At 46.4% G+C, this 12146-nt stretch overlaps 1 protein-coding gene across 1 annotated transcript; it reads left to right on the forward strand.

Annotated features, from left to right (window-relative positions):
* Nucleotides 1-233: 233 nt before the first annotated feature.
* On the forward strand, nucleotides 234-9505 carry LOC310676868 (uncharacterized protein; the record flags this gene model as incomplete). Its single annotated transcript, XM_083439045.1, has 7 exons — nucleotides 234-315; nucleotides 2344-2836; nucleotides 4159-4240; nucleotides 4515-4597; nucleotides 4716-4842; nucleotides 5410-6139; nucleotides 9280-9505. The coding sequence occupies exons 2-7, from the start codon at nucleotides 2435-2437 to the stop codon at nucleotides 9503-9505; spliced, it is 1650 nt and encodes a 549-aa protein (XP_083295171.1). The 5' UTR covers nucleotides 234-315; nucleotides 2344-2434.
* Between the last annotated feature and the right edge of the window lie 2641 nt (nucleotides 9506-12146).

Consider the following 12146-nt stretch of genomic DNA (forward strand, 5'->3'; position numbering starts at 1 on the left):
TTGGGTTTGGGGTTGCAGTTTGGGGACTCGGTTTCTAAAAGGTTCGCCATCACTGCGCTAGAAGGAAAGGAAAGTGGGGGGGGGGCGTCCCCCAAAAAGCATCTCTGGAAATGGAATAAAGAAAGAAAAACGCGGAGGGGAGAGATGGGCACGCTGGGCTTGGCAAGGGTTAAAGGGAACCGAGCTGCCTTCCTAGAGAGGCAGGAAGCAAGGGGGGGCAGGTCCTCCAGAGCCAAGGCCCCTCCCTCCCCAGTCCTTTCCTTGCTTCGGTGTCTCCCCTGCAAGGGCTTATTCGCTGCCCCCTCCTGGGATCTGGTGAGTCTCCTCTCTCTCTGGGATCTGGTGGGGGTCCCAGGGCTGCAGCAGGGGAGGGGGCCTGGGGGGCCTGATCTTCTCCTGCAGGGGGGGGGACCCCAAGTCAGGGAGGAGAGGGTCCTGCCAGGGAGGGGCCAGGTCTGCCACGCTCTCCTTCCTGCACATCAGAGGATCCCTGACTCCCACGAAATCTCCCCCTTTTAAAACAAAGGAGTCCCTGGGACTTTAACTCTGTGTGACGTCGCTCAGCCTCATTGCACAAAAGAGGGAACTTGTGCAAATGGTTTTCCAAAGCTGCACGAGGAGGTGGACTAGGCCCCCCCCCCCCCAAAAAAAAGGTGGGAGAGAGAGGCCAGGAATAAAGAGAGGGATCCCAGCCCCTAGTCTGGCTGCTGCATTGCAGACCAGTTTCCCAGTGTCTCCCAGGGCAGCTCCCCACGGAGGCCACGGCAGCAATCCCCTCGCACCCAGAGCAGGGCATCCCAGGACCACATCCTCTCTGGCCCAAAGGGATTGTTGCTGGAAATGGGCGCTGCTACTCACTGAGCCTCCAGGGCCTTGGCATCAATGGCTGTGTGTGTGTTAAGCTATCTAATTGAATAATAATACTAAATTACCCTCCTAAATTTGAAGGGAGGTGTATTTGGCCCTGCCCACTTGGCCCTCAGGGGGTTGGCCAGATATGTACCTGGCCCTCAGAGCAAAGAAAAAGGGACCCCACCCCAGGAGTCTGTCTTGAGAGCGGCAGAGAGTCCAAGTGCTCCTGAAAAGGAGACAGAAGCAGGGGAGTGAGGATGGGGGGGAGCAACTCCTGAGGACCCCCGAGTGAGGACCCCCACTAGAGCCAAGCATCCATTTTTCACAAGATACAAATCACTTCCTTGTCAGTCAGTTCTGACGTCATGCATTGACTGGAAGGCAGAAGAAACCAGGCTTCTTCATCTCCCAGAAATCCCTTCCGTTGCCTCCACATTTTGCATTGCAATCTTTCTTCTAGGAGAGCTAGAGGCTGCTTCTTCTTCCTCCTCCTCTTCTTCCTCCTCCTCCTCCTCCTCCTCCTCCTCTTTCTTCTCCTTTCTAAAAAGGCCCTTTCCACCTGGCCTAGGGGTGAGGCCCAGACTCACCCAGCCCTGCTGTGTTAAATATGTATTCTGTAGTTGACCTCCTTTGTAATGTTTTATTTTGATATCTTTAAGAGAATATTTGTTTTCTGCTATGTTGCTTTGACTATAGACTATATATTTGGCTTTCTTCAGCTTGTTTTATTGATTTTGTAGGATGTGAAACTGCAGCCAAGTACAACATTCCTACAGTGGACGACACATTAGGGGATGTTTTCTGCCACTCAGGGGAAGACTTCCTGTTTCCTCCTGAGCTGGGACAGACTTGAAGAGGCTGCAGTCTGTTGTACTAGCATGGAGGAGCACACGGCCTCCATGTTCTGATCAGTGTGTCTTCTCCATTTTGTATGTTGCTGTGTGTTTGGGGAAGTGACTCCTTAATGGCAGTCATTTGGGACTAACTTCTTTATGGAATAGTTCTAGTTGTTATGTAACAACCTGAATGAATCTGTGAGTAAACTACTTTTATATTAATGTGAATCAGATTATTGTGCTTATTAATTTAAGAGGGATTGGAAGGGATTTTACCAGGAAGGAATCATTAACAGTAAGACTCAGATGAGTCAGCAACAAGCTGATCGCTGCGTAATCTGAAAAAGGGGGATGTATGGAACTCTGCTAGAATATGGAACTTGCTAGTGCATGTTAGGAAGGATATCATTCAATAATATATCTTCTTCTAACTCCCCAATTATCCCCACAGATTTAATATGCTGTAAACCGCTTTGAGAATTTTCTTCAAAATATAAAGTGTTATAGAAATTTAAATAAATAAAATAGCTCATGGTTTGGGCTGTGGTGCAGTCCAGCTCTGGTTCCCTCCAAGACTCATCCATGCTTGCTCAGGGAACCTTTTTCTTCTGATATTAGACAACTTTTGTAACTGAAGAATGTATTTGCTTTGTAGGATTTGCTAGAGCTTCTCATTTAGACGGGCAGAACTTGGCAGAAGACCAAAGGGTTCCTTCCGATCTCTTAGAGGCTTCCTGAGAGCACAGATGGATGAGCGAGACACAGCTGGCCCTGGAACAAAAAGAGGCCATGCCATCCAAACTGGGAGCACTGGGGGATTCTGGGAAAACTCTGTGCAGAAGATCCTGGGTGAGGAGGACACCCTCCGTTCAGAGGTGCAGAGCCAGCAGTTGAGGCAGTTCTGCTGCCAGGAGGCCAAAGGACCCCGAGAGGTTTGCAGCCGACTCTACCACCTTGACCATCAGTGGCTGAAGCCAGAAAGGCACACGAAAGCTGAGATGCTGGACCTGGTGATCTTGGAGCAGTTCCTGGCTGTCCTTCCCCTGGAGATGGAGAGCTGGGTGAGGGACTGTGGAGCGGAGACCAGTTCCCAGGCGGTGGCCCTGGCCGAAGGTTTCCTCCTGAGTCAGGCAGAGGAGAGAAAGCAGGTGAGAGAGACTTTCCTCTGGATACTCCCAAGGGGCTCCAAACAGGACAGATAACATCCCATCATGCTCTACTGATGGCTCATATTATTTTCCTGGGAAGTGTTACGGTAAAATCTGGGTGCGAGGCTGCTCTGCCACCCAGCTCGTCGGACTAAATCCGTGGGTCCCTGCGGAGGAAAAAATGAGCTCAGCCGGAGACAGGAGCAAGCTGCAGAAGATCCAAGTTTATTGCGCAACAGGTTCAAGGCGAGATTGAACCGCGAGAACTTTGTGGCATGAACTTTTAAAACTTCCCTCCATGTCCCAGAATACAGTGCAAAATACATCACAGTTACAACATGAATACATGAAGGAGAGATTGGGTTACACAGATTACATCATGAATACATTAGGAAGAGGTTGGGTTACACAGATTAACATATGGAGGAGGGAGGGGGGAATATGCAGAGCTGGAGATATGCACAGATAAGCACATCCTGAGTACCAGTGATGAGAAGACAATGGTCCATGTATGCATAGTCTGCCACCTGGCATTGCCCAGAGGAAAGGCTTGGCAGAGTGATTTGACGGGATTAGGGTCTTCCTGAGAGTACGTGACACCTCGCTTGAGGGATTATGGAGGACAGGGGAGGTGTCATGGAGTCCTAGAGAAATTGAGCCGATTGGCACCAAAAGCAAGAAAATTGGTGTTGCGGTTGATTTTATATGAATTTTAAAAGATTTTAGCCCATTTTATATTGACAATTGAGATCGGAAACAAAATGGAGACATTGTAGCAAGATTTGACAATTTTATGAGTTCACAAGTTTCGATTCCATTGTTCTCCCAGCGGGGAGCCGTCAGCAGCTTGTCAAGAGGTTAAATGAGGCGTGCAGGAGCTCGCTGAGGTAGCTCTGCAAGACGAATGCATGGTTCTGATTGGGTAGAACGCACCCATTCAAAGGATAGGAAATATAACTCTATACGGTCTACCCATAGTAAAATAGAGCGGGAGGGAAGGCATAAGAGTTTGGGCTTATTTCGCCCATAATAGCGGATCAGTGTAGGAAAGGGGAAAGGCACTTTATTTATGGGGCTTGGGGTAAAGTGTGGTGCTTGTGCAACAGTGTGGGGGCTGAGGGGTCCATGTGGGGCTGGGTGCCCTTGAGGTCATCGCCTCGGACCCTCTGGTGACCAGCGGAAGGGTGAAGAAGACATGCTCCCCCCCTTCCATATCAGAAGACATCCATGGAATGAGATCTGTCACCCTTGAAGCTGTTGGCCCTGTCATTCATTTTTTAATCCTCCCCATTCTCTCTTTTGAATCCTTGTTTCTTTCTCAGGGAAAGGATCTCTTTGCAGAAATGGGCCAGATTTCTTCTGAGGCAGAGAGGCCTCCGTTGGACACCAGAGAGAGGCAGCTGGGTAAGTAGTCTTTCCTCGTTTAGTCTCATTCTGTTGGTTTTCCAACTCATCTGTGGGTTCTTTTCATATTTTGTTGGGGGAGATAGCTAGGGCTAAGAGCCCAGAGGTCGGGAGATATATTTTTTCACAACTAACATCTGAAATGCACCCAAACATCCAAATGCACTCAGCAGGCGAGACTTTCTCAAAGGCCCCTCTGTAGTTTAGATGCACTGATTCACCTGTGAGACAAGAAGGCACTCTGGGCCTCCCCCTTACCTTTTTCCTCTTGCAGGTGACACAGTGATACTGGCTAGACCTCTTCATCCATCTCTGAATGGGGACAGAATGGAAGCAGCGGCTGTGGAACCAGATCAGGTCAGGGGAAGCTGCCTTGTGGGGACAGAGGCCAAGGGGTGGAAGAATGTCCTAGCTCAAGGAGTGGTGGTGAACAACAGTGTTGTCTCAGAGGAGGACATTTCCCTTTTTCTTTTAGGGTCCAGTGTGCTTTGAAGACGTTGCTGTTTGTTTCACGGATGAGGAGTGGGAGTTGCTGGATCCTGACCAGAGAGCTCTGCATAAGGACGTCATGGAGGAGACTCGTGGGATCGTGACCTCTCTCAGTAAGGCTCCCAGTGGGATCATAATATCTGTTTCTAAATTCAAAACTCCATATGTGACTAACCTCATATATTTTCACAGAACTCAACAGCGCCCCCTACAACACCAGATATCACAACCCAAAAAATCCTTTAACAGTAAATTACTGTTTTTTTCTGTGAATGTTCTTCCTGCAGTTGCAGCTTATTAAACAAGGATCAGCTGGTCTGAACTCCCCAGACCCTTTTGACTGTAAACTTCAGAGTTGTTAGGGAAGTTGAAGTAGCTTCTGTCAGGTTTTCAGTTTTAGTTTCTCCTCCTGTCGGTCTTTGGTTGTCCAAAGAGAAGACTGACATTGGAAATGGAGGGATGCCATGATGGAGCCAAAGAAAATCCATTCAAGAGAAAAGCCAGGCTTATTGAATCACAGGTTCCCCTAAGGATGTCGGTTGATCCCCGTTAATTAATGCACCCAACCCTTCAGAAAACCATCCATCTAACCCATTTGTGTTATTCCTCTATTACCAGAGTTAACAAGTATTCTTCCTTAATTTCTCCCTGAGTCTCTAATCCATTACTCTTCATTGCAGATATTGATGGACTGGAAATTAAGAACAAGGGTGACCATGACAAAATCCCCACAATGGAGAAGCTGTTTAAATATCTTGAAAGTGGAAAAAGTTCCAATTCCACTTCCCATCAAGGAAATCTCATTAGGAAGAAACCCTATCAGTGTGCGGAATGTGGAAAGAGCTTCAGTCATAGCTCCTCTCTCACTTACCATCAAAGAATCCATACAGGGGAGAAACCCTATCAGTGTGTGGAATGTGGAAAGAGCTTCAGTAAGAGCTCCAAACTCACTAGACATCAAAGAACTCATACAGGGGAGAAACCCTATCAGTGTGTGGAATGTGGAAAGAGCTTTAGTCAGAGCTCTTCTCTCACTTCCCATCAAAGAATTCATACAGGGGAGAAACCCTATCAGTGTGTGGAATGTGGAAAAAGCTTCAGTCAGAGCGCCAGACTCACTTCCCATCAAAGGATTCATACAGGGGAGAAACCCTATCAGTGTGTGGAATGTGGAAAGAGCTTCAGTCATAGCTCCTCTCTCACTTCCCATCACAGAATCCATACAGGGGAGAAACCCTATCAGTGTGTGGAATGTGGAAAGAGCTTCAATCATAGCTCCTCTCTCACTTACCATCACAGAATCCATACAGGGGAGAAGCCCTATCAGAGTGTGGAATGTGGAGAAAGCTTCACTGAAAGCTCCAAACTCACTTCCCATAAGAGAATTTATACAGGGGAGAAACCATATCAGTGCTTGGAATGTGGAAAGAGCTTCAATAGTAACTCCAATCTCACTTCCCATCAGAGAATTCATACAGGGGAGAAACCGTATCAGTGTGTGGAATGTGGAAAAAGGTTCAGTCACAGCGCCAGTCTCACTTTCCATCAAATAATTCATACAGGGGAGAAGCCCTATCAGTGTGTGGAATGTGGAAAGAGCTTCAGCCGGAGCTCCTCTCTCGCTTCCCATCAGAGAATTCATACAGGGGAGAAACCCTATCAGTGTGTGGAATGTGGAAAAAGGTTCAGCCAAAACTACCATCTCACTTCCCATCAAAGAATTCATACAGGGGAGAAACCCTATCAGTGTGTGGAATGTGGAAAAAGCTTCAGTCAGAGCTCCAAACTCGCTTTCCATCAAAGAATTCATACAGGGGAGAAACCCTATCAGTGTGTGGAATGTGGAAAGAGCTTCACTAATAGCTCCACTCTCACTTCCCATCAGAAAATTCATACAGGGGAAAAACCCTATCAGTGCTTTGAATGTGGAAAGAGCTTCAGGAAGAGCTCCAATCTCAGTTCCCATCAGAGAATTCATACAGGGGAAAAACCCTATCAGTGCTTTGAATGTGGAAAGAGCTTCAATCATAGCTCCAATCTCAGTTCCCATCAAAGGATTCATACGAAGAGTGGAAAACCCTTCATTATACAGCTTTCAGTGCTAGAGAAAAACACACCACTTTAAACAGGCCTTTGGCTGATTGACATCTAATGCCCTTTTAAAATGTGGTGGGGAGGTGGGGGTTACAGGTTGTGGGCTGTGTGTTTTGTGTTTTCATTGTGTGACTTTATGTTGCAACCGTCCTGAGACCTGTGGGTATAGAGAATAAGAGCCAACTCTTAGAGTCTGAGGGGTCTTTATCCCCCCAATAAGATATGTGAGGGGGCCACCCCCCAGTTCATAGGAACAGCCATTCAAATGGCATGCTTGCACCGCATCCTGTGACTTACTAAACCCCTTCTATATTTTATTCAAGCTGGCACCCCTGCTATAGGGTGATATAGAAATGAAATAAATGCATAAATAAAATAACACCATCTTGATTGCCTTCATTTGCACATGTTCCAGCTTGTCAATATCCTTATTATTATCATTTTAAAATTCATGTACCCATCATCTGAAGATTTCACGGTGATTCACAACATAAACAGACAGGTTGAAAGCATGGCTTTCTCAAAAACAAGTCAAGCTAGAGAAATCTCTCTTTTTTCTTTTTCTTTTTTTGGATGGAGTTACAGACTGTTTCTCAGGTGACTGCTGTGGTAATAGTGCATCTTGATTTCAGTAAGGCTTTTGACAAAGTCCCCTGTGATATTTATGTGAGGAACCTGGTAAAATGAGGCTGAACTAGGTAACTGTTAGGTGGATTTGACTGACCAAACCCAAAGAGGACTCCTTCATGGTTCCTCTGTTGGAATACTGCCAGGGAGACAAAGTCCATCTTGACCTCCATGTCCTCTCCGGACATCCATTGATCTCCCGCAGACACGCAGTATCAGCAATTAGCGACAGGAGCTCCAGAAATAGCTTCCCAAAGATCCAGAGCTCTTGCACACTCTATCAGCAGATTTGCACAACGGAAGATGCACACAGGAGAGCATTATTTCTAAGTTTATTCAGCGTTGATCAGAACAAAGAAAAATCATGACTGCCTGCATGAGGGAGTTCCGGCAGTGAGAGAGAAACCAAAGCAAAAGACACAACAGAAACATCCTGTGAGACAGGAAATACGCAGGCTGTGACACAAACATCCTGCTCCCTTTTAAGGTGGAACGGAAATATCCTAACATCCTCCTCTTCCTGGGGAAAAGTGACAAGAGGGGTGCTGCAGGGTTCTGTCCTGGGCCTGTTGTTGTTCAATGTCTTGATAAGTGACTTGGATGAAGGAACTGAGGGGATGCTCATCACATTTGCAGACGACACCAAACGGGGATCCGAGGCCAATGTGGCAGAAGGCAGAATCAGATCAAGGGCAGGAATAGCACCACTTTATTCTGCATTGGTCAGGCCCCACCCAGAATATTGTGTTCAATTCTGGGCATAACAGTTTCAGTATCTTAAATTTTGTTGGCCTGGGGAAATCAAGAAGGTGGGGGAACACAATCCATATACCTTTTATAACATGTGGCAAATGTTTATCGAGTACATATATTGTCAAGACTGTTGCAGGAATCGACCCATCACTCGTGGCATGAGCTCTTAAAATAATCAAATGAAACATTAACACATGGCAAGATGAAAGTCTGCAATTTCATCAGGACATGTTATTTGTTGTTTACTGTTGTAACTATTGCTTTCTGAAAAGTTATCTTCTGTACTATGAAGATAAATAAAAACAATGTTTTAAAAAATGGTGGGAAAATCAGGTGTCCTCTTCCATTAATCTGCTTGCATGTGTTGCGTGTTATTTGGAGTCTGTAACTCCCAGTTATTTCACATTATATATGTGTTTCTGTCTGTTCAGCACACATGATTGCAGGTGAGACTGAATAAAAGACTTCCTGGGAAATTCCCTTTGACTGCTTCTGTATTGTTTCAAATGTGGCTTCACTTACAGATAAGAACAAATCATATTTATTGCTGACAAATAATATCATAGTCAGATCATTAATCTCCACCCCAACAAACCCAGCGCTTAGCATGAGCAGCTGCTTTCTTCCCATTTCTTAGGTGGAAATAACTGATAATGAAAAGGAAGAAGGGAGATAGACCTGGGATCTGGGGGGCTTTATTTCACCCCTTAGTCCTGCTCCTGAAAGCTTGGCAAATGTGGAGTATTTGCTCACACTCTGCCATGACTTAAAAATCAACCTTTTTGATTTTTTAAAGAAATGCTATTGCAGTGCTAAAAAGGCTCAAGAAAGGAATTCCTGTAGTAGCTGGCATCCTAGCGAGCCCAGTGCCACTCTGCCAACTGTCTCACTCCCAGCTAACTAATCTGGAAAGCTGTCTTGTCATCTCTGCAAGGACTTCAGTGTCCCTTGAATCACAATTAAGCATTTCTGGAAGGGGAAATGGTATACTGCACCACTGAATCTGCAGCCTGCCAGCCCTGCCCTGGACATTTTGGTGTGGCATAACCCACATGGAGGGCTTTGTGGTCATCCAGCCTTGAGGTGTGGATGAAGCACGTCTGCACCAGGCAGGTGTGGAAGCCGATCTCCCTGGCGCCCAACCACATGATGGCCAGCATCTTGGGCAAGGTGGAGGTGCTGATGACCAGGTCACCGGCGGCCAGCATGGAGAGGAAGAGGTCCATGGGCTGGTGGAGACTGGGCTCCGTCTTGATGATGAAGAGGATGGTGATGTTCCCAGTAATGTCAGGATGTACATGAGGAAGAGGGGGTCCCAATCCAAGTGTGGAAGGCTTCCAGACCAGGGATGCCCACCAGGATGAAGGAGAGTTGGCCCAGTAGGTTGGCCGTGCTGTTGAGGGCCTCCGAGACCCATCGTGGCAGAGCTTCTGAGACCTGGAGAAAGTCACACGGCTGGCAGAGGGAGAGAAGAGCCCTCCTCTCCCATTCCTGTGGTTTCCAGCAACTGCTTTTCAGAAGCTTGGCTGCCTCTCCCTGTGGAGCCAGAGCAGAGCCCTCTCCTCCTCCGGGAATTTGTCTAACACTCCTTGAAAGTCACATTGGGATGTGGAAAATATGAAAACCATGAGGAGAGGCAGGACTGAAGATTTAGGAGATAGAATCATAGAATCATAGAGTTGGAAGAGACCTTGTTCAGCCTCATTTTACCAGCTTCCTCACATAAATATCACAGGGGACTTTGTCAAAAGCCTTACTGAAATCAAGATGCACTATTACCAAAGCAGTCCCCTAAGAATCAGTCTGTACCTCCATCCAAAAATAGAAAACAGATTTCTCTGGCTTGACTTGTTTTTGAGAAAGCCGTTCTTTCAACCAGTATGTTTTTGTTGTGAACCACCGTGAAATCCTCAGATTAAGGGTACATAAATTTTAAAAATGTTAAGAAGGATATTTACAAGCTGAGACATAGAATCATAGAATAGAATCATAGAATCATAGAGTTGGAATAGACCACAAGGGCCATCGAGTCCAACCCCCTGCCAAGCAGGAAACACCATCAGAGCACTCCTGACATATGGTTGTCAAGCCTCTGCTTGAAGACCTCCAAAGAAGGAGACTCCACCACACTCCTTGGCAGCAAATTCCACTGTCGAACAGCTCTTACTGTCAGGAAGTTCTTCCTAACGTTTAGGTGGAATCTTCTTTCTTGTAGTTTGGATCCATTGCTCCGTGTCCGCTTCTCTGGAGCAGCAGAAAACAACCTTTCTCCCTCCTCTATGTGACATCCTTTTATATATTTGAACATGGCTATCATATCACCCCTTAACCTCCTCTTCTCCAGGCTAAACATGCCCAGCTCCCTTAGCGGTTCCTCATAAGGCATCTTTTCCAGGCCTTTGACCATTTTGGTTGCCCTCCCCTGGACACGTTCCAGTTTGTCAGTGTCCTTCTTGAACTGTGGTGCCCAGAACTGGACACAGTACTCCAGGTGAGGTCTGACCAGAGCAGAATACAGTGGCACTATTACTTCCCTTGATCTAGATGCTATACTCCTATTGATGCAGCCCAGAATTGCATTGGCTTTTTTAGCTGCCGCGTCACACTGTTGGCTCATGTCAAGTTTGTGGTCAACCAAGACTCCTAGATCCTTTTCACATGTACTGCTCTCAAGCCAGGTGTCCCCCATCTTGTATTTGTGCCTCTCCTTTTTTTTTGCCCAAGTGCAATACTTTACATTTCTCCCTGTTAAAATTCATCTTGTTTGTTTTGGCCCAGTTCTCTAATCTGTCAAGGTCATTTTGAAGTGTGATCCTGTCCTCTGGGGTGTTAGCCACCCCTCCCAGTTTGGTGTCATCTGCAAATTTGATCTGGATGCCCTTGAATCCATCATCCAAGTCGTTGATAAAGATGTTGAATAAGACCGGGCCCAAGACAGAACCCTGTGATATGCTTCAAAGGTCCAGACTATGGGGAGCCCAGAAAAATTAATAATTATAATTTCGTCTTTTTTAAATTTTAGTCTCTTGTTTTTAATTGGATTATGATATGTTGATTGGCTGTTTTTATTGGGAAATCAATAATGATTTAAAAAGAAAAAAGAAAGTCACATCGGTTGGTGGCCATTGCTGCCTCATGAGGCGGTGAGTTCCACCATTTAACTAAGAAGGACTTCCTTTTATGGCTCCTGAATCTTCCAACATTCAGCTTCACCATGGGCTCTCATGTTAAGAGAGGAGAAAAAGTTCTCTCAATCCACTCTCTACATGCCGTGCAGAAATTCATAAACATCCATCATAGGATTCTCCCGCTGAACATTACCAGGATTTCAAAGGCGGAATTGTCCAACAACTTTTAGGGTGTCCTGGTTTTTACTTTTTGAAATATGGCAGACTAGGGCAGGCGTGCCAAAGAGGGCACTCAGAGCCATGTCTGTGGGCACAGTGGGAGAGGGCGATGAGAGAAGGCTCTCCTGCCACCCAAAGCCTGTGGGCCTGGCGAGCGAGCGAGGGGCCGGCCAGTCTCTTCTTCCTACTCGGGAGTAAGCCGCCTTGCGTTCAGCAGGGCTTGACACCCAGGTCAGTAAGCATATAAAGACGGGCTGCTGGGTTGACGTGTTCGCTGGGCTTTCCCCTGGAAGCCAACAGAGAAACTCATTCCTTGGAGGCTGTGATCAAACGGCAGCCGAATAAACGGCAAAATATGATGATGATGATGATGATGATGATGATAGTTTATACCCCACACAACAGGCTGGGTTTATTTATTTATATTTCTTTTTAGGTGCACACGCAGACAATCATTATTATCTCATATTAAAAATTGGGGCAGGGTCTCTTAGTACAGCCCTCCAGTGTACACTAGCGGCCAAAATTGTGGAACCTTCTGGACAAAATGTCTTTCCGAGGTTTGATGGCTCATGACACCACTTTGTTTTGCAGTA

This window comes from Podarcis tiliguerta, assembly GCF_965153285.1.
Source record: "Podarcis tiliguerta genome assembly, chromosome: 4".
Lineage (NCBI taxonomy): Eukaryota > Metazoa > Chordata > Lepidosauria > Squamata > Lacertidae > Podarcis > Podarcis tiliguerta.